We start from the raw sequence: 25,988 nt of genomic DNA on the forward strand, positions 1-25,988 counted from the left end.
GATACTCTCAATGGGACAACCCGCCAAGGCGAATTGGGGACTGGGATACCGAGGAGCTGAGAGTACTGCGTACATCAGAAGGGGCTGTCACAGTTCGTGCAAGGAAGCACATCAAAAAGTGAAGCCAAAGAAGTTTATCAGGAAGTATGTTGGGACGTACGACAAGGAGTAAGGCGGGAAGTTCTACAGCGCGTAGCTGTGAGTGGCAAGCCGAAAGTAGTACATCAGTGCAACAACATGAAGGTCATACAAGAGGTTCTGAAGCATGGTTGTGCAGCTGGTACAAGGAAGGAGACTGATCGGTGCATCGGCAACTGTGTCGGGCAAAGAAAGAAGCAACATCGGATGTGCTGTTGGTTCTGTGGGAAGGTTGGACACAAGAAGGTGGAGTGCTTTGCTCGTGAGAAGAGAAAAAACATGGCCAAGAAAGTGAACAAGACGTTCACTAAACCCAAGAGGGTTGAAGAGGTGTCCTTAGCCAAGAGTGGCTTACTTGATGAGATCAAGGATGAGACATTAGAAGAAGGGTGCAACTTTGTTAAGAGTGATCTTGAGGTTGATCAAGAAGCATCAAGTCTGGAGCCAGGACACGAGGTTGTCTGTGGCACAAAGGGGAAGAAGATCGAAGTGTGTCAGGAAGTGATGCGAAATGATCTCCAGTAGGGTGATAGTGAAATCACTCCAAGACAATAGCAACGAGTGCAGAGTGCACTCGGTGTGAATGGGGAAGGACTCATGGTCAAGAAGAAGACACATGAAGGAAGTCAAGTCCTCAACAGAAGCTGGTTGAAGGGTAGTTCGACAGGTGCGTCAGATCGTGATGCAGTACTTGTTATTCCGCTGCAGCAGGGGTTGTATCATGATTATACATGAAGAAGCAGACGGCTGGGTCTGCAAGGCTTGATATCTAAGCATATGTTTTAGCTTAGTATGCCATCAAACAGGGGGAGAATGGTGACGTTCTGGTCCAGAGTATGCATATCTCATGGGGGAGAAAAGCATGGTGTGGTGCACATCTCGTAGGGGAGAAAAGCACATTTTGTGTGGAAGTTTCCAGGTGAGGAACGTGGTTGCAACGTGGTTGTTGAACCATAAGAATGTTGTGCTTGATCGGCACACAAAGCTTAAAGGGGGAGATTGAAGATGTAAGATGTCCGCATTAAAGTAGTCGCTGACGTAGTTGCTGAAGCAGATGTCGTGTTGAGTGGTGAAGACCATGTGGAGTCAAGGTGCTGAGCTGGAGTCGTGTAGACTTGGAGAGCAAGAGAGTATCTTGGAGATAAGAAAAAAAAGAATAAACTTAAGGAGCAAGTTTATGACTTAATGAAAGAGGAATAAGTGCATTCCAAGAAAAGGAACGTTGCACTTAATGTTATGGAAGATGTCCATATCCATGTTGCCTTGGATACTAGAGTTTCAGGAACGTGGAGAATAATATAAGATAGCTATTGGTCGTCTGTAGAGAGACAGAGACACAAAGGTTGATCTTATAGAGAGAGAAAAGCTCTTGAGAGTGTTTTGATCGTGCTGAAGCAGTTGTTGAAGTAATTGACAGAAGAGAGACATGGTTGGGTAGATTAGGAATCCTTTAGTAGCAGTTTTTAGGGTGTTGATAGGTTGTGTAAAACTGATAAACAAGTCTTGTAATAGATTGTTTAGGCGATTTCTAATAAAGCATAGTTGGTTGCTCGTATATGATTGTCTTTTTTATTTATCTTCTGCGTTATCTTATTGTGGTATCATCTTTGCTGAGTATATCATCTACGTAATCCTCATCAGACGTCCTAAATATCTGTGACATTCATTTTTCTCCATTCAAAGTTGTTCATTGCTTTCTTTAAGCAAATCTCAAAAATCAAAAGTATAAAACAAGTTCGGAACCTAATACATAAACAACAAGGAAAATGATTCAAAACCGAAAAGTGAGACCCTACTAGGAGTAAAACAATGTGTCCTATAAGGCACATGTGAATGAGAAAAACTTTTGATTTAGTTTCTCAATACCAAAACAATTAGATTAAGCATCCGCTCGGTACCAGATACCAGTATAACTAAATAAAATCTCAGTTTCATTTAAACCGGCTGGTTAAAAAGAATTAGCACCGGTTGTATCATAAACAAGCTAAACTTGTTTCTTGCTCTTGTAAATTAATCAACGCTCAATAGGAGCTTGTTGTTTGACAAAAGTTGTATGCAACACTTGAAAACCCTTTTGCTTATTTCAAGTGTTTGATTTGATTTTTCATAATAATCTCACAAGATAAAAATATTGTGCTCTTTTGCTTATAGCATGATACGGTTTGGATTATGGATGTAGTTTTCGTTTCTAATATTGGTCTTTGCAACATTTAGATACAGTTGTCCGAATGCAACTAATTTCAAATGAAATTAATTTTTGAACTTTAAAACACCGAAAATGCAACTCCCGGGTAAATGTTTCCGTAATTCTAAAGTGCCATGACATGATCTTTTTGACAACGTACATGTTCATTATACATCATACACGTGAAGTATCTTGGAAGTATTCTAGTTATTTTTTGGCATCACCTGCTTCTTCCTCATCATCCGATTTAGCGAAGATGGTCTCAGGCTGGGTCTGAGAATAAGCAGGAGCAATAAACTTGGGATCTTTAACAGCAACATCTGCGTATTTCAATATAGCTTCTCTTGGATCCTCCTCCATCCATGTTTCTTTTATCATCCCACCTTGCTGCAAACACCACATACACAAAATTCAATATATATTACAATCACTAATAACTCTCGAAGAAGATACTGAAGAGCCTTTACCTTGAGAAGATACTGCGTTAACAAGCCGCTACCAGTGGTCCCAACCCTTCCACCATGACCAGGACCAGTCATGGGAAGCTCAGGCTTATGGGCTTTAAGAGGATCCTTCAAAGTCTTCTCCCTTTGTCGTTTACGGCTTGGTGCGTCTCTGAACAACGGTAATGCATGAGGGTTGTGTATTACTGGTTCTGGTTGGTAATCGTCTACAGATTTTTTCCTTGGTGCACGTGCAACGCAGACACATGCACCCCTCTCGCTCTGAGTTGGGTCGTAAAGAATGTGAGTTCCTCCTTGGCTTTTGTCTCCAGATGTTGCAAATATCTACAGACAATATAAACCTCTTTTAATGTGAAGTCGAAAACATAGATATCAGAGGAACGGAACGATGCTGCTTGTTCTTGTTTACCTGATTCAGCCTCGGGTGCCAAGCGCATTGAACCACGCTGCAAGTTGGAGATATTCCGACTTTTTGAACAATCTCGAGTTTGGTCCGGTCGTAAAAGCAGAGCAAGCCTCCAATTGTACTGTCCTTCTCAACGGATGTTCCAGTCAGGATGATTTGTTCATCTGGACTAAAGGCAACGTTGGTTTGAGGATAATAATTAGGGAGACCGTCAAAAGCCTTTAGAGCTTCTTTCATCTGCCGCAAGTCCCACACCTGATCAAGAAATGGTTCAGCTGATATAGCTCTGAGGAAACTGGTTAAAAAAAAAGAGAAAATGATTTAAGGTTTACCTTTAGAGAACCATCAAAACTTCTTGACAGGAGAATTCTCCCATCGCTAGAGAACTTAACAGAGGTTATATCATCAGTGTGGGCTTTCCCAACATATACGTCTGGTCGGCTTCCCCATCCCGGCTTGAGACTCCAAATCTGGATCAATAAAATACAAAGTGACCATTTACTATCATTATATTCTTAGTTTGTTACACTAGATAAAAAAAAAAAAACACACATATAAAAAAGTAATCAGGAAGAGAGAGAGCCATTACCTGTATAGAGCCATCTCCAATGCCACCAGCGATACGCTTTCCTTCACGATCCCAAGCACATGTTGTAACAGGAATCCTCCCGGGTCTAGCAAGCTTGGGCTTAATAACCTGTCCAGGAAAGAGTTAAAACTGCATGTCCAAGATAGATATCCATCCATTGTTGGACGTGACAGGAAGAACATACCTGTGTTTGGCTTAAGAAGTTATTAACATCCCAAATACGCAAGGACCCGTCTTCAGAAGAAGTCAAAATCGTTTGCTTATTCTTGGGATGCCATTCTCCGAAAGTCAACCCGCAAATGTGGCCCTTAGTGTTCTTAAGATCACGGATATACATATCCCCTTTCATGAACTCACCAAGGCTAAGACCATCACGATCATAAATCTGAAAATTGCAAACGAATGAGAGAGAAATCCATAGACGAGCAGAAGATAAACCTTTTTATTGAATAAAGAAACACACACACACCTTAGCTTGTGCAGAGCCAGTGACGCATAGAAACTGACCAGAAGTGGGGCTCCAGCTCAAGCTGCGAACTTGGTGACCTTCAGATGGTTCGATCTGCCTAAAGGACTGTAGTCTCGAGTTCATCCCTTGGAAATCATACATACGAACAGTGTAGTCATAGCTACCAGAGAGAACCCTAGCTCCGGCGTTATCAACAGCCAGACACGAAACAATCTGTTCCAAAATAAAATATTCAATTTTCAATTTTCAATATTCCAAAAGTAATTTAGATTTGTTCAGTACCTTAGTATGTCCCTTGAGCTGAATCTCGTTGCTTAATGGCATCTTGTACCGATTCTCCTCCTCCTCGTCGTCAACATCATCTTCATCTGAATCTACATCAGCAGTACGAGGCGGTGGCGGAGGACCGATCATATCATCATCATCAGAATCATTGCCGTCCCTTGGTGGTCCAACCATAACTCCTTCATCCTCTTGCGTCGGAGGCGGTGGTGGTCCTACGGATACATCATCTTCGGATTTAGCACCGCCGCTGCTATTACGGTTACGTTTGGGACGGCGAACAGATTGGATCCACGAATTAGACAGAGACGGAAAGCCGGAATTAGATTTGGAATCCGACGAAGCTCCGGCGTCTGCGCGGCGAGTAGCGCTGTGGATGGATTCGGTGGGCGGCGAAACATTGGATGTCTTGCCGAAAGAAAGAGGGAAGTGAGCTCGCATAGCTTCCAATTCATCCTCCATCGCTAATCTCGATGACCTTGCCCCGCCGTGGAAATTCCCGATTTCTGTTTTCAACCCAACCTCGATTTATAAGGCCTTCATAATATCCCACTTCGGCCCATTTCACTATGCAAGTCCCAATGTTTTCCTTTTTTAACCCTTTTTAGTATTCCAACTTCTTCTCTTTCTTTTTTTGCAACCTCAACATTTTATGCAATTGTACTTATTTTTGGACTATGGTTGTGATCGGGGATTTGACTTTCAAGGCTCTGAGGGCATGATTAACCCTGGGGTGCTTAATTTTTTTTTCCTTTTTCTGTTTTTTGTCTGATGAAAAAAATTAAAATTAAAAATGAACCAATCACAAGCCGCCACGTGTCAGTGGGACCCGCAAACAGTGGAAACAACCGGCGCTTAATGCGTTTATTTAAGCGTTGCTGCTTCTATTTTTTTTTTTTTTTTTTTAAAAAGGTTAAACACCGGGGTAAGCACCATGGTTAATGGTGGCCTAAGGACTTTAGAATTATCTAAAGTTTTTAAAGTCAATAATTTTACTAATTACAATTTGGCTCTTCTAAAATTTCTCAAAGTCCCTGAAAACACTCAAAGCCTCAACTTCTTTTTTTTCTTCGAGTCTCTTTATTTTTTCTAAAAGCTAGAATTTGTGATTTTTATTTTTTTCTAAAACCGCAACCAATATTTTTGTAAAGTTATTAGTTTAAAAGACATGACAGTCTAAGAGATATAAGAACTTCTCTTTTAATATATAGTAAAAAAAATGTGGTTTTTCAAAACACGAGAAACATAAACTTTTTCTTTATTGAATAACTAGGGTAAGAATTGCGCTTTGTGCATGATAAATTTATATGAAACTTATTTTAAAAAATGTTGTATGGAAAATAAAATTTATATTTTTGATCGAATTAATATTTTTGGTCCTTATACAATATTTTTTTTATTTTTTTTGTTAATTATATAATTTATTTACTGTAACTATCGTTAATAATACTCATCGTTTACATAGAATTAGCTTATAGGTTAACGCCGTCTATAATTACCATTAACTAATAATATTTTCATTTATTATCATTTTCCTTAACTCTCCAAAATATATCATCAATCTTTGCCTAGTGACAAAGTTTTTGCATCTTAAATATAATTTTTTCATATATTTCTAATTTTTTCATATATTTCTTTCTCTTCTACCTCAAGACAATTATATTGGATATTTATGCATAATAGTATTAAATTATGCATAATAGTATTAAATCGCTTGTTATGCTACTATCTAAAATCAATTGACATTCTAACTAAGTGACACTTAAACAAGACTATTTTTAATTAGTACAAATTAAAGTTATAACTTTTTAAATATTTCTCAATTAATATATAGAAGATCTACTTCTCATTACTCATTATAGATTTTGTTTTGTTTAACTCAAATTTTATTTCATTCAAAGAATACAAATACATAAGCCGGCAGAACATGATGAAATCCCCGGAGACAATAGTGTAAAAGAGAGAGACTTGGTGCTTACCAAAACCAACCGACAAATTTTAAAACACTAGGCAAATAATATGAAGAAAGACAGTAGAATTAGGACTAATGAACCGATAATTACTCACTACCTTTCCATATAATACGGCAGCACTGATTATGAACTAAGAAACAAATGTCTTGTTAATGATACAAGGACCAGACACGATAAGCATGTCTCTGTTCTTCTTTTTCTTTTATTGGTTTCTTACCTTTTTTCTACTGCAGTAAAATCTGAGTTAAGACATTTGTATACATCAGATGTGAAGTCTTCTGAGTGTAAAAGGGTGGTTAAAGGTACCCTCATTAGCTTCTTCATATGATTTGACTTTCAGTTGGTTTCTCCCGTTTGTATTGTATAAGTTGATAACAAAGTGAGCTTTAGAGACCCCCGTTCTCGAAGCTCGATAGCCGTGAGTCTGATAGAACGCTAAACAGTTGCGTGTCTACAAATAACTACAAAACCCACAACAACAACACTTGTAAGCCTCTGGATTCGGACTCAAGCCAAGAACAGGAATACAATTTTGTACCTTAATGAAAGGTCGGTCTCTACCAGAAAATGAATCGATAAAACTGTCCTTTAGGAGTAGAGAAACCTGAGAAAGAAATATTTAGATATAAGAGATAAGAATGGAAGTAGTTCTTGTTATGCTTTGAGGATGGTCGCTATACCCTGTCGCTATTGGATTGAACACTTGTTATGGTGTGAGAGTGTAAATCTGAGCAAAGAGACTCCATGTAATCTCTCATTACTCCCAAGAATTTAGTCGCAGCTTCTGCCTGCAGAACATTCGTTCATATGAAACCGGGTTCAAGTAACACAAAGTATAGGCCCATGCATTGGTAACTCTACTTACTTGTACTTGATTGCATTTATAAACGGGGTGTTTTCTAGCAGTCGAGCTATGATGAGCCAGTGTGGCATGGATTGGAGTCAACTGAGCCATGAGTTCTCTCCGCTGAGGCAATGCTGGCATGTTACATATTTTCACCTGAAGAAACACACTTAACGTTACATGCCACCTTGAGAATTATAAGAGACTTTTATGAGAAATCCCCCAAACCTGATTGTTGATGATGTTAACTAGAATAAGATTAGACGTCTTCACCTTCCAATCAGTAGGTTTACTGTGTATACCAACCTGCCAACATAAAGTTCATGATTTACGATCCAACAACATCCACTAGATTGATGAACATTCAACTCCCAGAATAAGTAATCATCTAGCTAGCAAAGACACGTCATGAGTTACTTCATATGAAAGACAAACTTACAAGGAAGGGAACGGGCGCCTCGAGGAAATCAAACATCCTTCCGGGAAGAACCTGAAGGCATCAGAGAGAGAAGTTACGACATGGAAACTCCCATTTTGATTGGTCCATTGTTTTTCTTTAGTGGTGTAATACTTACCGGAAGCAATAAACTCTGCCACTGAAACGGCCGAATCATTGGGACAAGAGACAGTACTATTGCTGACAAAACACCCTGCATTCATTCATTAGTCCTCTGTTAGTTCAATTGACAATTTCCATTTAGATCTCCCCAAGGGGCTGAGGATGAATAAACGATCAGAGGACGGATTTAACTAACCAGATTTGGGCAGATTACTATAATTTGCTTCTCTAACAAAACTCCAGCAATGAGTGACATAATCTGGAAGGAAGAAAATACTTTGTAACTTCAGATATATGTTATTTATGAAAAACCACCAACTCAAGGCACAAAGAAGAGATGGACACTGCATCCAGCGCAATAATGAATAAAATTTTAACAACATGTTGGTTGCAGAGTCGACACTAAACCATCAAAAGAAAAGAAAGGAAGTTGGGAAGAGGGCGTACAGTTTCAAGAGAGAGAATACGACAAACTGTTGCCGTTGTCCACATTGAGAGACCCATAGCCTCCTCGGCAGCTGCCAACCTCACATTCATCTTTGGAAAATAAAAAAAAAATGTAAATGAGATGTGATTACAAATTAGAGGCAAGACTTGATATAAAAGTATACCTCGGAAGAATCAGAAGAGTAGACAAATTCTTCTGACAATCCTAGAGCTGAAACAGGAGGTCTTGTATACGCAATGGATTGTAAATGTTCCAGCGGCTGGAACACCACTTCACTTCCACGGGAAGGAATTGCCAGTGAATGGTAGCCGCAGATTAATTGTAACGCATCATTGTTATGTTCCTATCAAGGTCATGAGATACCATATAACAGTATATGAGAACAATGAACACTGAGATAAGTAGAGCAACTAAATGGTTAACCTACTAGTGATCTCCTTACCTTAGCCCATTCCAGAACTAAATCATCTCCGAAATCATTTTCGCTGTTGGATATTTCATCAGCCTCATCTGACAACACACTTCTAGCTGAACTGCCATATATAAAGAGGCAAATCTGAAATTTTACTGGTAAAGAACTGAATCATAACAATAATTTGAGATAAGTGGTTAGATCAGATTTGATGGATAACAATTGTGTTAAACTTACCTGAACACGGACTCGCAGCTTTCGTAACGCTCTATCGGTTGGATCCTAGGATCTGTACATGTAACCTCTGGAGAAGCGTGGCCGTTCTCAAAGCTTTGGGACGTTCTTTCGGGTGTACCCAAGTGGTTCTCAAATACTTCAGAAGAATTATCATCGTAACAATGGAAAACTTTTCTCCCATCTCTTTCTATTTCCTTGATCTGACTTGCATCTGAAGTATCACTGGCGACAACACTATCTGGAGACTGCGGTTCTGCAAAGCTCGCAATGTCACTATCAGATATCAATCCTGCAGCAGCGGCCGTGAGTGCCATGACTCCATCCACAGGTATTGCAGAAGCCATCCAATCAGCAGGGTTGCTACGAGGTGAAGAAACACAGCTATTCATTCTGGAAACTGATGGACCATGGCATGGAGCAGCAAGAGACATCTCACTAACAAATTCAGTTATCCGTTTTAGACGCTCTTGTGCAATCATACTGCATTAACAAGTAAAACACCATCAGTTTCCAAGTTCTTGGGATCTCTAAGAGTAGGGGACATCTTTTGTACCTGTTTAACATTTCAAAGTGTAGCTCAAAAAAAGGAACTCTGGTCAGCAAGCAATAGCATCGAGGTGCAGAAACCAAAAAACGACTGCCTCCTCCAGATGGATGCAAGGGTGACGCAGTGCTTAAAACACCAGGGGGCCTCTGAACAATCTCCGAGACATGTAAACAAACACCATATAATGTCGCATCATCTGCTACCTGACAAAGAGAATTTTGAGAACCTCATGTAAGTTTTTACATGGCTAGTGGATGTCTGACACTTCAACAGTCCAGGGGCATGACGAAAAGATAGATTACCTTGAACGAAAATATGAACGATGAGTCATCTGTGCCTAAATGTTCCTGCAGTAAACTCAAATTATCATGATCTATTCTAACTTTCATAGATGAACTACAGAAGCTCAGAGAGAAACTTTACTAAGATCAATTTTCAGACCTGCCCATACACAAGCTCATTTAGATCACTGAGAGACGGGGACCTCTCCAACAGTCGTGCCTGTAAAGGAAAAAGTTATAAGTCTCAGTTGTTGCATAAAGTTACACAATCTATTCTCGGTAAATTTTCTAACTAAGTGAGACGGTTCATAACTGGTAATATATACCAAAGTACAGAGTCATTAAACAAATATAAAGAGACACGGATCATAAAATATTATACCTTGACGCCACCAGGAAAGCAGAAAGCTGCTAGATCTTTTGGACGCATCGCCACCTTCTTCCCAGGAGGGTATTTAAAAAGTATCTGTACATGAAAATAAAAGTTGACATAGAAAAGAAAGAAACTAAGTAAATGCCATGAAGCACAACAGACGCATCTAGAAATAAAAGCGGCAAGCAAGTATGAATTAAACAAGAAACAAAAGAGTGGCGAACAAATGGGACAAAAATAGAAAGAAAAGGAATCAGAATACGTCTCTGTCTCATTTTACATGTATAAGAATGCTTAGAACGGAAAATAAGCACAAACCTGTGGCTGCAATACTGGAAACTGAGGCCCACGGTGACGGAGTATTCTGTAGTCTGCCACTTCATACCTTGACATCTCCGTCTCCCACTTCTTCCTTCTACGGAAAGCCTCCTCAACTGGCTTCAAATCAGTTTCCGGATGAAGCCCCACAATGATAAAATGTTCAAATAGTGAGGTTGGCTCCTTATATTTTGTTTGGTCCTATCAAATAAAAAACAGTAGTCAGCTAATATGATCAGAAGGTTTTGATAGAAGAGCCTAGAAAGAGAGATAAAAATACCAGAAGAGCTTTAGAGGAGTGGAGCTGGTACCACTGTCTTTTTTGGTTAGCTAAGACCTCAGGGTTGAAAGTGGGCCGATTATCATCACGCAGATTGCTGACCCCACGCCAAGCCTTCTGCATCTGTGTTTTCAGTTTCTGGAAACTGTTTGTGCGCCTGTGTCCTGGAGTCCCTATCTCACTCTGGGCGCGCCTATGTCCTTGTGATGGTGACTGTGGTAACACTGGTCCATTGAAGTATACGTTTTGAGATGTCTCTCCAGCTGATTTCACTGCATCAGGAGAATCTTGCTCTCCTGTAACTTCTATCATTTCCATCTTTCTAATAACTGAGTTATCAACTTGCGTCTTATCTTCACCGTCCTTTCCCAAAACCCTGTTCCCATCTCCATTTTCACATCTGTTACTAGTTCCTGTATCTTCTTCAGTTCCAACCACATCAAAATGACCATTTGACACTTTTGTATCCAGTTCTTTAGTAATCTCTCTACTAAGAGTATTTGGGCCGTCTTTCATGTCATCTCTCTCCGGTGATGAATCTGAAGCAGATTCTTTATTATCCATTGATACAAAACCGAGTACCTTTTCATCTCTTTCCAAGACAGTTTGTTCTTCTTCATCCCTATTTACCCTTTCCAAAGGCTCATCTTCATCTTCATCTTCTCTGTTAACGCTCTCAGATGAGCAAACCCCAACTTCTTCCTCACTGCTAGCTTTCAAATCTTCCAACGCATCCACTTTGGGAGAAGAGCAATCATTTTTGTAAGATGTAATTTGTTCGTCATTTTCTCCATCCTTGGTTTGAAGACCATCTCTTTCCACCACCACAACCTGCCCCCCTTGACCATTTTCATTCCTCCCCAAATTATTCTGCTGCTCATGTTCTACTTCATCTCTAACGGCTTCATCACCATCCCTAAAGGCCTCAGTTTTATATTCATCTTCCACATCCATCTTCTTGGGGTATCTTAAAAAGTCATCTCTATTCCCATCTCCACGATGAATTGCTAACACGTCTCCCTGCCTATCCATCCCTATTTAAAACCCAGCTTTATGCAGCTCAAACAACATCAGTAGAACCCCCAAACTTCTGCTAAAAATAAAAATAATAACATCAACATCCATCAAAGAGGAGAATATTAGCAATAACACAAAGATGATGATGATGAACTTGACCCCAAAAAAAAAAAAAAAACACACTTCAAATTTCTAATGGAACTTGAAGAATCTAACAATCTCAAAAGCCGCCTGCTTTGTTGATTTACATGTTTTTTTTTTTTTAATTTCTATTTTATAACGAAAACCCTAATTTACCAAATTAGTTGAAATCGAAGGGGATAACGAGTACTATGTACGAATCATTCAAGGTTCCAGCTATTAAATCTCGAGTCAAAAGACTATGTTTACATCAACGAAGGGAATCGATTCAGGAAATTAAGAACAAGATACCTTCAGTAACATCAATGATCCTGTCAATTGTTTTTTTTATGAAGAAAATTCAAACATAAAAAGCCAAAAAAGAAGAAAACTTTGTAACGGAAGGTTGGATAAATGATTTATGGAGGGAACGAAATGAATGCGAGGCGTGAGGATTAATTAGAGAGAGAAAAAAAAAAGAGATTATCTAACAAAACACACACCAAAAAAAAAAAAAAAAAAAGGAAATGAATCTTTCTTCCTTTTTGTCTGTGAGAGGAAGGCGAAAGAGACAGGAGGTAAATAAAAGTTTGTGGCTAAAAATAGAATTTTACGTAAAAGGGGAGGTTATACTTGATACCAGGAATGATGAACAACATCATCTTTTCTTTATTTCATTTTCATTTTCATTTTTACTCCCTTACCTTATTTTACCCCTTTTAGAGCATGTTTATCCCTAAGAAACTCAACCATTTTTTCTTTATTTCATTTTTATTTTTACTTTTTCACCTTATTTTACTCTCTTTAGAGCATGTTTATCCCTAAGAATTTGAATTTCTTAGGTTTATTTTTGTCTAAAAAAAAAAAATTTTAAAAGCAAACCAACTGAAGCCCGCAAACAGTGTAAGAAATTCACTAAAATCGGTTTTTAATTAGTAGTTTTTGTAACCGATCCTTAAAAGTTTTGTGAGGATACACGCACTAAGAACTTTACTAAAGACTCCAGGTAAACACACTCTTAGTTCTCCTATAAAACGTGGCTTCATGTTATGAGCATACAACCCAAAACTCTTAATTATGCAAAATCTGACCCAAATGCAATCTTAGAAGTTCAATAATAATAAATTAAAATCCCAAAATATCCACAAAACATTATCTAAGCGATGTGTATAAGTTTTGGACAAAACTGAAATAATAAAAACTTGTGCACCAATTAATGAAAACATGAAAGTTGAAGGTGGTAGCTTATAAACGTTGAAAAGTAGAATTGACTTTGAACGCGCTTAACCGAACCAAACGGTTGTGTTCAGATGTCTCTCTCACGCGCCACTTTCTTCCTTCGATCTCAGCCGTTGGATTTGACTCTTACGAATTTCCCTTTGACTTGGATAAGGAAAAAGCATGAAACTTGAAACTTATGTTTAATCAATCTTATGTTTTCAGAACTTTTGAGTACAATAAACTAAACACAAGTAGTGTGCTAAAAATTTAACATGGTGTAAATTTGGATATAACCCAAGTTGAAAGGAGTAAATCAATTTCAAAACTTTTTAATTTTGATATTTATCTTTTTCTTTTTATACATCCAACATGACAAAGACCCTCAAAAACTACAGAAATTCTAATCCAGTAAACCACAATAATTAATCTGGAAAAATTGATAAGTTGGTTATATTTTAATAAACCAAAAAGTTACTTTTATTTTTAATTTTAGTTTGATTGCATTATTCATAAATAAAAGAAGTTCAAAACTTTTATAAAACATATAAAATATGCTTTTGCGTCTTGTTGTTGTTGTATATGTGTTTGAAACGTACAATAACCTCTCAATTAAGAATGATCGATAGATCATATATATAAAACCTAATAACCATCCACACTTTATGTTCATCATAATTGTAGATTGGACAATTCTCTCAAATAGTCATTTTTTTTAATTTTTTGTCACAAAAATAGTCCTTAAAAATAAATAACCAAAATAACCTTTTTTATTTTAAAATTTTTAATATTTATTTTTTATTTTTTAAATAAATTTATTTTGATCATTTTGCTATTTTTGTGACAGATAAATTAAAAAAGGTTATCGGTAGATTTGCAGTGAAGACATATAATCCCATATCTTCATGCAGAAGTAAAACATGCAAACCAGAGAGAGAACGTGCAGTGACGCGCTAAACGGTGCTTATTACGCGGAAGGTGGTGAAGCATTATTATTTAAACCGTGAAGGCGAGCCCGACGCACATGCTCTTTGCCCACCACCACCACCACCACCACTACTTTTTTGCCTTTGGAAATTGTGTATTTTACAAATAAAGGAGTATGTATATTTTCATCCTTGTTTCACATACATTAAATTACTAAGCTCGAGGTCGCCACATACTTACATTGGAAGCAATGACTCGATTCGTCGTTATAATGGAAAAGAAGTTGATGAGATAATAACAACAATCGAGTGAAACTCCATCCTGATGAGTTCCATCGTTTGGGCTGGACTTACAAGGAGGAGTCAATAAAGCGTGTTGGGCCAGGCCCAGATAAAGAAACGAGAATAAAAGTCATTTTTACCCTCGATGCTTTTAATTCACCAACGAGTCAATCTAGACCTATTACTGTTGATCAGTCGGTTGAGGAAGGCGTTGTTACCTCACTCAATTTCGGCTCTCTCCAAAACCAAACCCTAATAATAATTGGGAAAATTGCCAAAAGAGAACAAGAAAACAACATAGTTGTCCCTATGGTATAAATCCATCATTAAATTGTCCCTTTAGTATAAAATTTTCCAAAATTCCAAAACTAACCTTGAATTAATCTAATTAAACATAATTTAATTGTGTTTGTTTCATGTGCTAAGTAATTTTTTTTTTTTTAAAAACGTGTTACAAAGATATATTAAAAAAGTTAAAACAAAAAGGGAACAAAACACGTAACCCTAATTTCTTGTTGGTTTCTCCGCCTCTCTCTCAAGAAAAACAATCGAGACTTTGAAAATGGCGATCCTGTGTAATAACCGGTGAATTCAACGGCGAAATCAAGCTTCTCCGCCTCTCTGCTGCTCGCTGCTTCTCTCTGTTTGCCTCCACCTCTGAACTAATTTCGTTTTTGTTTCACCGCCTCTCTCTGATGGCCAAAAAATTGAGACTTTGAAGATGGCGATCTTGTGGACGAACCAGTGAAATCAAAGGCAAAATCGAGCTTATCCGCCTCTCTGCCTCTCCGCTTCTCGGCGCTTCTCTCTGATTCTCTTCACCTCTCCGCTACTCTCCGCCTCTCTGCTTCTCGTCGCTTCTCTCCATTTCTCTCCACCTTTCGGCTTCTCTCCCCTTCTCCGCCTCTCTCATCCGGCTATCTGGTCTCAATTTGTGAACGGTTTGTTTCTTTGATTTGTCTTAGTCTTTGTTTCATTATTAAGTTTGTTACTTTGACTTGGATCAATATTTGTTTGCTTGTCTGAATTGACTTTTTGATTATGTGAACCGATTTTGGTGAACAATGTTAGTGTTTGTGTTTGTCTTTATGAGTGTTACGATACTGATTTCGCTGAACAAAGTTTGTGTGTATTTGACTGTTAATTGTCTTAATTTGCTGATTTGATTGCGAGATGGAGATTGACTTGTCTTATTTGATTAATCGATCTACTGTGTTTCTAAATTTAAATTTGATTAGACAATGGTGTTTTGCTTTTGATTATTATCTTGTGTTTGGCTCAGTTTCACTCTGGCTCAGTTTCACTCTTACGCTTGTTTCGGACGTTTGCATGTTTATGATATTGCTGTTAACAACCATGTGTTTTATTATCTTTTGTAGATATGGAGCTGGAGCTACCTAAACGATTATATGCAGAGGGTTCAGAACCTCGGGTTAAGAAGATCAACAACAGTTGCCGCATGGAACTTATCAGAGATCTGAAGAAAGCTATGTGTGCAGAGTACGATGATGTGAAGAGAGATCCTGTTTTCACACATATCATGGCTATTGCCGAAAATGATCTCAAGTTCTCTGGGAAACTAGTGGATAGCTTCATATGTAGACAGCTGATTACCTCAAAGCTGCATGAGAAGTGGTTTGTTTTTGCGAGGACGCCTCTCCGGTTTTCGCTTCAGGAGTACCATGCTGTGACAGGCCTCAAGATTACACGGGAAACTAACAGTGACGTAGTGAAATGGAAAAACGACGGGGGTTTTTGGAGTAACCTACTGCACACAGGTGGTAAGATCACCTTGCAGTCGATCAGAAAGGTTCATCTACAAGAAGTTCACACTTGGACGCGGCTTGATAGGATGAGGTTGATCTACTTGTGTGTAATAGTGGGTGTGGTGATGGGGAGAGATGAGAAGGTGTCCATCCCTCATATGTACATCAAGTTGGTGATGGATTTTGACAAGGTTCGGAAGTTCCATTGGGGTCTTCACTCGTATGATTTCCTGTTGAGTTCGATTGAGAAGGCAATGAAGAAGTTGGGTAAGAAGGAGAGCTACATTTTCGAGGGTTTCTCCTATGCTCTCCAGATTTGGATTATGGAGGCAATTCCTGATTTTGGAGAAATATTAGGCAGAAGAGTCTCAGACAGCTTCAAAGGTCCAAGGTGTGGCAATTGGAAAGGAGTTGCAAAAGTTTCTTATGAAGACATCATTGAGCTCGAGGACTCCTTAACTAAGAAGGTAACATTCTCTCTGTTTTTTTCTTTTATATGGTTGTTGTATATATTTTGTTTGGATTTTCATGTTTTAACTGTTTGCAGGATAACTTCTTCTCGGTCATATCAGTGACTGGTAATGGTGATGTGTTTCTAGATGCTCAGTACACAAGGGAGGGTGAGATGGAAGATGAACGAGTGGACCTTGTTTTGGGGAGGATCAGGAACAAGTATGATTGGAGCAACACAGACTGGCCAGTTTTAGACCCTGAAGAGTCTAAAATGGAGGAACCCGACAGCCATGATAGAGGGTCAGAAGCTGATAAGATCGTGGATCATACGGATGTTGTAGCAGACGAGGAGAACTCTTCGGTTAAGGTCGCAGGAAAAGGCAAGAGAAAGTTTCTTGATGAAGGAGCAGAGACAAGAAAGAAGAAGGTGCTGTGTAAGCGATCAGCAGAAAAGTTTCTGACTTTTGGTCCTGAAACTATGAGTTTCATTGAGGGTCTTATCCGCACATCTGTCACTTCATTGGGAGATGTGCTCAGTATGCAAATGGCGAATATGGAGAGGGTGTTTACAGAGAGGATGGGAAAGATGGAGATTGAGGTTTCACAGCTCAAGGACGCAATCAGTTTGACTGGTGAAGGAAGCTATCCTAGTAAGAAAGAAACTGAAGAAGCTCCACTAAACAGCAAAGCCAAGGAAGCTCCACCTAAGAGCAAAGGCGCTCAAGCTCCACCTAAGAGCAAAGGCGCTCAAGCTCAACCTAAGCGCAAAGGCGATCAACCTACTCCAACAAAAAAGGTACTACCTAAGAGAAAGTGTAGAACTTGATGAACCTGGAACTAGGATGCTTGAGTTAGGGTGCTGGAGCTAGGCTTATGGAACTTTATATTGACTGTGTAATATTATGTAATATGGAATGTGAAACTTTGTGTAATAGGTTTCTAAAGTGTAATATGTTTGAATGTTTGTGTATTAAACTCTATGAATGTAATGCTTTGTTTGTGTTATGAATAAATGGCTTCTTCTTATATGCAATGTTTTAAATTTTAATGAATAGGACGGGAAAAAGATTGCTACAGAAACTAATGATTTTGATTTTGGATTGAGTACACAAGACTTGCGGGACCTGTCCCAAGCTACATTTGTTGACGGTTTTGATCTGTCTCAAGTGAAAGTTGAGACGTTAAGTAAATCGAAACCGTTTAACATGGCTCCACTGCAGTGGAATGATGAGGAAATGGATCGAACCAAAGAAGACTCGCCAGATGCCGCGTTGGTGTTTTTCCGTGAAGAGGATTGGGAAAAAGTTAGAACTTGGTCAACTTCCTCCACGTAAGTACTCTATTCTCATTCATCTGACATGTATTAATACATTTAAAATAAACTAATGAATGTTTTACAATTTTATCATTGTATTTGGTTTCAGACCTATACGGATTGGACCTGCCACTTTAGATTTTGAGATTGCTAATCGTCTTATGGATAAATCTGAGTGGTTAAATAGCTTGGTAAACCTTAGAGACTATTTGCTTCCATATGTGTCTTTTAAATACATTGTGTGTGCTAAGATTTTCAAAATATGCAGGAGATTGACGCTGCAATGTACGTATTCCGGGAGAGAACATCTTTGAAACGATGGAGACCTCATCGTGTCGCCTTCATGACTGTCGTCTTCAGCAATATGATTAAAAAAGAGTATGGTCATTTAGAAGCTCAGGGTAGAAAGAGCTACATGCTTCATAATTTGCTACTGCAGTTCGGTAAAGGAGTCCTTCCACCACATGGCAGGACACATGAGATATGGAATATAGATGTGGATCGCCTGTATGTCCCTGTTCATGTCAGTGGGAATCATTGGATCGCCTTGTGCATCAGTTTCGTGACGAGGAGCATTGAAGTGTTCGACTGCTCGGGTAAGAAAAGGTACAAGGAGGTGGATGGGTTCGCAAACCTTATTCCGCGTATTGTCAAGGCAGTTCAGCCTATGAGACACCAGAAGGATTTCGCAGTCGGTGCATATACTGTTTCCTATGTCCCCGTTGGGAATCTGAATAAAAGTGCATGCGACTGTGGCGTCTATGCAGTGAAGTTCATTGAGTGTCATGCGCTTGGATTGGAGTTGTCGTTGTTGCATGATGGTAACATTATCGAAGCTCGCCACAGGATTCTATGGGATCTTTGGGAAGCAGCTAATGATCCGGAATTGATTGATAGGATGTCAAAGTATCAATCCCCGGAGTGTCTCTCTTCGACTGTAGAAGAGATTTTGTGAGACTGCTTGGTTTCAAGTTCTAATGTAATGAACAAGATTGCTTAATCTGATGTATAACTTCTAGATTTTATTATCATTTTTAGGAACAAGACTGCTTAGTTTATTGTATAACTTCTAGTGTTTAATTATGATTTTTAGGATTGACTCTTGTAATCAAATGTACATCTTGTGGTTTTGTTATTAAGAGTTTTTAGCTGAAGAATGCTAGAATTTAACACTGTTTTAAATTAGAACCTTAAGCTAAACCCTAAACATGCCCTAACCGAAACACAAAACCCGGAACAAGACCACAGTCAAACCTAACCTAAACCCTAAACATACCCTAAACGAAACAAAAACCCATAACAAGACCACAGTCAAACCTAACCTAAACCCTAAACATACCCTAAACGAAACAAAAACCCATAACAAGACCACAGTCAAACCTAACCTAAACCCTAAACATACCCTAAACGAAACAAAAACCCGGAACAAGACCACAAGAACATTTAGAATAATTGTTTTACTAGATCATCCCGTAGGAGTAAATAAATCGAATCAAATGTAATACACTTAACTTGGCTTCTTGCAAACCAGACTTTTGATCCAACTCAACAATCAAACCCGACCAGAACTAGATCCACAATAAACCTAAAACCCGACATATATAACACCAACTCAGCAACCAAACCCGACTTTTCCCATTTTTTTCTGTTCTTCTTTTTCGTCAATCTCCTTTTTCTCTCTGAAGCAGTTTCTCACACACATGAATACTTCAAGGCGACATTCATACGGGGTGCCATCTAGGTGCTGGTGCGGGAAAGGGGTTGTGATATTCTACTCGAGAACTGATGACAATCCTTACCGACGGTTCTATAGATGTGAAATAGGGGCACAGGTTCATAGTCTTGATTTGTTTTTCGATTCAATTACCGATTTGTTATGTTCCTTTTTTGTCTGATTCGATTTTCGATTGTGTAGGATAAACATCATGTTTTTTCATTCCATTTTACTTCTCCTAATTTGATTTTCGTTTCTATGTAGCGAAAGAAGGAAAATCATTTATTTAAGTGGGTTGATGACGCCTTGCTTGATGAGATTCGAAGGGTAGAGGCTGAGCAAGGGAGAATTGTAGAAGAGATTGAAGATCTGAAAAGTAGTATCACACAGAGAATAGAAGAAGAAGTTAGGAAGCAGAAAAATTCACTCGAATTAGGTTGCTTAGGAAGCATTCTATGGCTTTTTGGAAGATTAAGAAGCCAAGAATGAGTGAAATCAGTCTACTGGTTCTAAGTATCTTCTTGTTAGTGTGTTTTTTTCATTTTTACCAGTCATTTGGTTCTTAGTATTGGCTTCAATAAGTGTTTTGTTGCAACAATATTTGTGTCGACTTTACCAGTCAAATGGTTCTTATATTTTGTGCTCAGTGATCTGTTCTTACAATCCACCTTTTTTGTTGAAAAATCAGACATCAGCTATTGTCAAACAAACTTAAACTCGAACTCAAAAGCATAGCTGAACATAACTAAACAAACAGAGAGATAGAGAAGTGAAGTGAAAATAATACCAATGTATAACAATGAAACTGATAAAATAACCATACAAGAATTATCCAAAGTATCCAAAGTTAAACAAAGTTGATTGTTTTTAGAAGAAAAAACCATACGAGACAAGGCAATACTGCACTTTCAAACACCACAACTTGCATACTTGAACAGACCAACCTGTAACAGAAACATAAATACCTGAAACACAATTAAATCGAGATTGAAAAACATATAAACGAACTGGCTATATAAGCTGACCCTTACCATATGTGACTGACTATATTGGTATTTTACAAGTTGCTCTGTTGTGCCCACTAATACCACATCTACTACACTTGCGAGGCTGCCTCTTTTGTGATGTTTGCGATGACCGAAGTTTATCTTCAACAGTTTCATATCTCCGTTTTCTATTCCTTCCAACTGATTTTCTTGACTCTGGTGGTAGCACATTGTCCACGACAACATCTTCTGGCATGGACCAAGCATCCTCAGGAACAGCAATAGGATTGATGCTTTCATGATAAGCTTCTCGCCAAGCTTCTGTAGTGTAAAATAAATCAGTTAATGTGTGTGGCTGTCTGCCAACATGAAACCCAGCTTTAATTGCGTGCCGACAAGGTATCTTCATCAGGTTGTACTTCCCACATGAGCAAGTACGTCTATCCAAATCAACTAAGCAGTCGATTTTATCACCTCTAACAAGCAAGCGACCATCGCTGACAGGGTAAACTGCAAATCTTTTGCCTTTCTCGGTTCTCCTTTCAATCTTTTTCTCCACATCTTCGGTAAGAGGATGATTATGCTTTGAAATCTTTTTCTTACGGTTATAAAACCACCGAGTCAGCATTTCTCTGATACTGTCCAACAAGGGAATGATTGGATACTCTCTCGGCGAACGCAAAGCAGAGTTGATGGATTCGGCAGGGTTTGTTGTCCTTATGTCATATCTATATCCAGAGAATTGACATCTTGCCCACTTTTGGACTTCAGCATCCCTTAGGTATTTTCCAATTGCCGGACTGATATTACACACATTAGCAAATATCTTTTCAAACTCAGCAACTCTATAAACCTTGGACGCCTTTGCAACCAACCCAACAAGTCCTTTCCCATGGTAATATGTTACCACATTATTCAACAAATGATGAATGCAAATACCATGTTTAGCTGTTGGATACACAGTCTCAAGCGCCTTAGCAATGGCCGCATGTCTATCCGAAATGAAAGCCAAATGATGATCATCAGCAATGACACTATTTAGTTGTCTCATAAACCATTCCCAAGAATTTTCATTCTCTGAGTCGACTACTCCGAATGCAAGAGGATACAAATTAGAATTTCCGTCTACAGCAGTTGCAACCAATAGAACTCCTTTGTATTTGTTCTTCAGAAAAGTGCCATCAACCACAATAACCCTCCTTATGACTCTGTTAAATCCTCGTAGCGATTGCCCAAATGCAATAAACAGGTACCGAAATCTCCCTTTGCTGTCAATCTCATACGATGAATGTGTTCCCGGATTAGCCTCTCTGAGCATGTGCAAGTATTTCGGTATTTTTCCATAACTTCTCTCTGGTATACCTCTAACAGCATTAACCGCATATTCACGAGCATCCCATGCTAAAGATTTCGTGATCTCACAGCCATGATCCATAAGCATAATCTGTATTATATCATTGCATTTCGGCCCTTCCTTAACCCCTTCATACCTATGCATAATCAGACTGCCTATAGTTTTGGCCGAAGCAGTCCTACCCGGTTTGGTTTTGTTTGAAGGTGCACATGTATGTTCACCGACATACTTTTTGATAATGAAATATTCAGAATCCTGCAAACACTCTGCTCGAACACACCAATTGCATGCATTATCCTCACATCTAACGTACCAAAGTTGTCTATCCGTTTTGATAACCTCATAGTGAAAGTTATGCTTCATTGCACATATCTCAAAAGTCGCCTTCAGCAAAGTTTTGTTCTCAAACAATTGTCCCTTCTTAACAACATTGAGCACAGAAAACTTTGACATCTTATGTACGTCCTCTTTGGCCGAGATCATGGTATCGGCATGATAGGCATCCTCATCAACTTCGACTCTTCTAATCTTTTCTTTCTTTTCCTCGCACTGCCTCTCAACAAACACAGGAGCTGGTTCATTCCCCCTATCAACCGAGTTTCCCTCCTCTTGAGCAGTAGTTGAATCAGCTGGCGACTTGTTAAGATCAAAGTCTGGTTCATTCAGATTCTCAACTTTGGCTTTAGATGTTACACACAATCGAGTAGAAACACACTTTTGAACAAAACAAACAAAATTCTGAAGCTGTCGATCATTTGCAATGATCACAGGCGGACAAGTTGATGTATTGATCAACTCATTAGGTAGATAACTCAACTCCAAATCGGGTAAGCTATCTTCTTCCATATCAAAATCTTCCAAAACCATTCTTTTAAAATCCTCTAAGGTAGAAGTTGATTCCAATAACAGTAGCCTAGCCCCTCTCTCATCAGCCGTAAAAACCCATCCCGTGGTTGCTCCAAACTCCCAAACACCACATGTTGTATAGATATGCATCATAGAACAAGAGTTTGTAAAAATCACAAGACAAACTATAGAGAAATCATTGGAAAATCATAGATTGGTGAAGAAGAACATTCAAAATCGATTTTTTTTTTAATTTTTCACGAACCAAATCAATGAAAACACGTTTTAGGAAGTTAGAATATTTTGAGAATATTTTAAAAACTGCAACTTCCTTAATTTTCGAAAATTCAGTTTTTTTATCCGTAGAAGGCACCTTCTACACTGTGTAGAACATAACAAAATTCCAGAATGTAATTTCTACACTATGTGGACGTTCGTATATGTTTTAGATTTTGCATTCCTGATAACTTAGAATACTCAATAAAAGTAGAAACAGTTTTCTGAATAAAAGTAACGATCATTACAAATAGTAGAATACGTATTCCCCATATTTAGAATTATAGTAAAAAGTAGTTTGTACGTTCTAAAACAAGTAGATGGATGTGTTCATTCTAGAATTCATTTTCTACTTACCCGTTTTGTGTAGAAACAGAATTCTACTTTTAGTAGAACGTAATTTAAAAATATTATTTATTATGTTTTTCAACCCAAAAAAAATATGTGTTTGTGTAAATGGGTGTTTTATTAATTGTTTATATTTTTAATAATTTTTCTGATTCATATAACTATTTATTTCATTAATTTTAACATATGGAAAGGGTAAAACGGAGAAAAAATGGACAAAAAAAGATTTATACCGGACAACTATGCTGTTTTCTTGTTCTCTTTTAGCAATTTTCCCATAATAATTTCGCTTTTTGAGAAAGTCAAGCCATTTAATTTACTTGTTGCACTTCCTCCGAATTTCTGAAAATCTGGTGTCCTCCTTAAATGCCTTGTTGGTCTCGCTGTTATTCAAAGAATCTTTTCGGAAAAATACAGGTGATGGGTTCGGGAAATCACGAAGTTGTGGATGTTAGTTCAGACGAGGAGGAGGTCGATGAAGACTTCGATTGGCTTAACGATCTGTCTTCGGACAGCACCGATGTAGTCGAGGTGCTTTCTGAGATGAAAGGCAGCGTTGATTCTCACTACCGGAAGCCAAAAGCTTTGGAGGAGGATGACGACGATTGTGTGATTCTGGATGGTGATCCCGACAAGACAACCAAGACTGATACTGATAAATTAGCCAACGATGACGATGACGATGACGATGAGGTGCTTGTAGTGGGTCAAAAGGGTGAGGTATTGTATTCGAATCACACCTCTATTTCTTGCATCTCTTTCGTTTTTTTCTTTTCGCCTAAAAGACTAACTTATATATGCCTTCTTTCAGATTAGTTCTTGCGGTAACTATTGTCTCGATGGTCTTGTGTGAAAATTTGTGTTCCTTTTCTCTTAATCTGTTTGGGATTGAATGTAGTTAAGTTCTTCATTGGTTTAGCTATATCAGGATTGAGAATCTTCACGCTTTGAAATTTTCTGAAGCCATTTGTTTCTGGACCTGTCTTGGGGGTATTGAAATGCTGCTATCAGGCTTGGTTTGAATGATGGTTGAACTCTTTTGTGTTAACTGCATATTAATCATTGTACTGTTTTTTTTTTTTTCCATCTTCATGCAGGTGTGTCTTGTATACTAAAATGCTCCCCTAATATCAAAAGCCATCATCTTTTGTTTTGTAGATAGCCTGTCGAGACTTCCCTCATCCCAGACATTCCTGTGCTAAGTACTCCTTCAACTCAACATCACATGAGAAATACTGCGACATGGTAACTATCTCAAAGTTTCTCTAATTCTCCACTGAGCTTTAATGGATTCTTTATTTCCCCGGCTAATCCTCTTTTTTTTTTTTTTTGCTTTGAAGTGTCACTGTTATGTCTGTGACATCCCTGCTCCATGTCCATACTGGTGTATCGCTATCTCCAGCATAGAACATTGTCATGCTAATGACAAAGAGAAGATTTGGAGGAACCAACGAGAGTTCTTCAGGACCGGAACTATGCCCACCGAACCATCTCCAAAACCCCTACCAGCTTCACCAACTGTGACCCGCCAGATTCCACCGTCTCCGATTCCAAATATCATCAGGTTATCCCAAAACCCTTTGCCAGGGAGCATGATTGAGATTGGGCCTTGCTCATCATCCAACCGTGTTACTAATCTGTCAAACGTCAGCGCCAGGCAGAGAAGTCCACACAATCATGGGTTGCAGTCATTGATCGGTGGTCGCAGCAACCTCATCCGAAAGGATAGAAGTTCTTATAGTGGTGCTAACTTGAGGTCCCGGATGGCCTCGTCAGGAACTCGGTATAGTGCACCAAATGGTAACAGCGTCAGGGTGGGTCTACATACCAATGCTAAAGTCTCACAATCCACCCACCATATCCCTTCCGTAGTGGCACCACCAACCATAACCGCAGAAATGTACGCCCAACGCACTCGTCAACTCAATGTCCCTGATTATCGTGCAGCGGTGACCGGGTCTCAGAGCAATCTTTACACTCAACATTCAGTCCAGAGCAAAAGTGACGGTCAGTTTCAGGCAAATGCAGGTCTGTTTGCGCCACCTGAACCTGCTCTTACCACTGGTGGTTTGCAAGCACAGACAGTTCAACAGCAACCACCGGGAAGCAATGAAAACGTCTTGCAGACCAAACTGTCGGAAGTTGAGAGCTGGCTTATGGACAGCTCTAACCAAGTCGGCCTGGTTAGCCCGTTGCCTGAACCGGTAGGTGAAGACAATGTCAGTCCGTTGACATTCGATTTTGAGAACTTCTTGAATGACTGAAACATACTATAGTTTGTAAGACACCCAGCTTTCCTTACTGGATTGTAAGAATTGTAGAGGGAGCTTAGATTACTTGAATCATTATTGTGTATATAAATTTATCAGCTGTTATTATTTTAACTGTGTAGAAATTGTGCAAGAGAGGACGACTGAGGTGTTGAGTTCATAGATGAGGTTCCCCTCTCAAATAGAATAGGTTAAATTAGATTTGGTGTCGGTCGGTTTAGCCGGTTTCATATAAAATTTAAGTTTCGTTTTGCAATAAACCGGATTGACAAAATTCAAGGAAGGCCCATGG

General features: G+C 38.7%; 5 protein-coding genes across 7 annotated transcripts; 2 read left to right on the forward strand and 3 right to left on the reverse strand.

Moving 5' to 3' along the window:
- Nucleotides 1-2,367: 2,367 nt before the first annotated feature.
- On the reverse strand, nucleotides 2,368-5,149 carry LOC106387345 (WD repeat-containing protein 70). Its single transcript, XM_013827179.3, has 8 exons — nucleotides 4,534-5,149; nucleotides 4,252-4,464; nucleotides 3,967-4,167; nucleotides 3,783-3,890; nucleotides 3,526-3,663; nucleotides 3,197-3,448; nucleotides 2,791-3,111; nucleotides 2,368-2,710 (listed from the first exon to the last, which is right to left on the reverse strand). The coding sequence occupies exons 1-8, from the start codon at nucleotides 4,993-4,995 to the stop codon at nucleotides 2,531-2,533; spliced, it is 1,875 nt and encodes a 624-aa protein (XP_013682633.1). The 5' UTR covers nucleotides 4,996-5,149; the 3' UTR covers nucleotides 2,368-2,530.
- A 1,432-nt stretch (nucleotides 5,150-6,581) lies between these two features.
- Nucleotides 6,582-12,453, reverse strand: LOC106387346. Of its 3 annotated transcripts, none has more exons than XM_013827182.3 (19): nucleotides 12,255-12,453; nucleotides 10,806-11,898; nucleotides 10,526-10,726; nucleotides 10,217-10,300; nucleotides 9,995-10,054; nucleotides 9,856-9,900; nucleotides 9,560-9,756; nucleotides 9,007-9,486; nucleotides 8,800-8,890; nucleotides 8,521-8,700; nucleotides 8,357-8,446; nucleotides 8,106-8,168; nucleotides 7,926-8,000; nucleotides 7,790-7,840; nucleotides 7,579-7,656; nucleotides 7,372-7,506; nucleotides 7,187-7,294; nucleotides 7,045-7,110; nucleotides 6,582-6,967 (listed from the first exon to the last, which is right to left on the reverse strand). In XM_013827182.3, the coding sequence occupies exons 2-19, from the start codon at nucleotides 11,835-11,837 to the stop codon at nucleotides 6,893-6,895; spliced, it is 3,111 nt and encodes a 1,036-aa protein (XP_013682636.1). In that variant the 5' UTR covers nucleotides 11,838-11,898; nucleotides 12,255-12,453; the 3' UTR covers nucleotides 6,582-6,892. The 3 variants fall into 3 exon arrangements, with proteins under 3 accessions (XP_013682636.1, XP_013682634.1, XP_013682635.1); XM_013827180.3 differs by having other exon boundaries at nucleotides 10,806-11,895; nucleotides 12,255-12,444; XM_013827181.3 differs by lacking the exon at nucleotides 12,255-12,453 and adding an exon at nucleotides 12,120-12,228 and having other exon boundaries at nucleotides 10,806-11,895.
- Nucleotides 12,454-14,762: 2,309 nt separating this feature from the next.
- LOC106387347 lies at nucleotides 14,763-19,056 on the forward strand. Its single transcript, XM_013827185.3, has 6 exons — nucleotides 14,763-15,309; nucleotides 15,748-16,601; nucleotides 16,682-17,383; nucleotides 17,643-17,917; nucleotides 18,012-18,093; nucleotides 18,171-19,056. The coding sequence occupies exons 2-6, from the start codon at nucleotides 15,750-15,752 to the stop codon at nucleotides 18,855-18,857; spliced, it is 2,598 nt and encodes an 865-aa protein (XP_013682639.3). The 5' UTR covers nucleotides 14,763-15,309; nucleotides 15,748-15,749; the 3' UTR covers nucleotides 18,858-19,056.
- Nucleotides 19,057-20,660: 1,604 nt separating this feature from the next.
- Nucleotides 20,661-22,952, reverse strand: LOC106383659. The gene has a single exon (XM_048762612.1). The coding sequence runs from the start codon at nucleotides 22,950-22,952 to the stop codon at nucleotides 20,661-20,663; it is 2,292 nt and encodes a 763-aa protein (XP_048618569.1).
- Nucleotides 22,953-23,726: 774 nt separating this feature from the next.
- LOC106387348 lies at nucleotides 23,727-25,817 on the forward strand. The gene is made up of 3 exons (XM_013827186.3): nucleotides 23,727-24,146; nucleotides 24,585-24,671; nucleotides 24,767-25,817. Exons 1-3 carry the CDS (start codon nucleotides 23,793-23,795, stop codon nucleotides 25,688-25,690), a joined length of 1,365 nt encoding a protein of 454 aa, XP_013682640.1. The 5' UTR covers nucleotides 23,727-23,792; the 3' UTR covers nucleotides 25,691-25,817.
- The last annotated feature ends 171 nt before the right edge of the window (nucleotides 25,818-25,988 follow it).

Source organism: Brassica napus, chromosome C7 (genome assembly GCF_020379485.1).
Source record: "Brassica napus cultivar Da-Ae chromosome C7, Da-Ae, whole genome shotgun sequence".
Lineage (NCBI taxonomy): Eukaryota > Viridiplantae > Streptophyta > Magnoliopsida > Brassicales > Brassicaceae > Brassica > Brassica napus.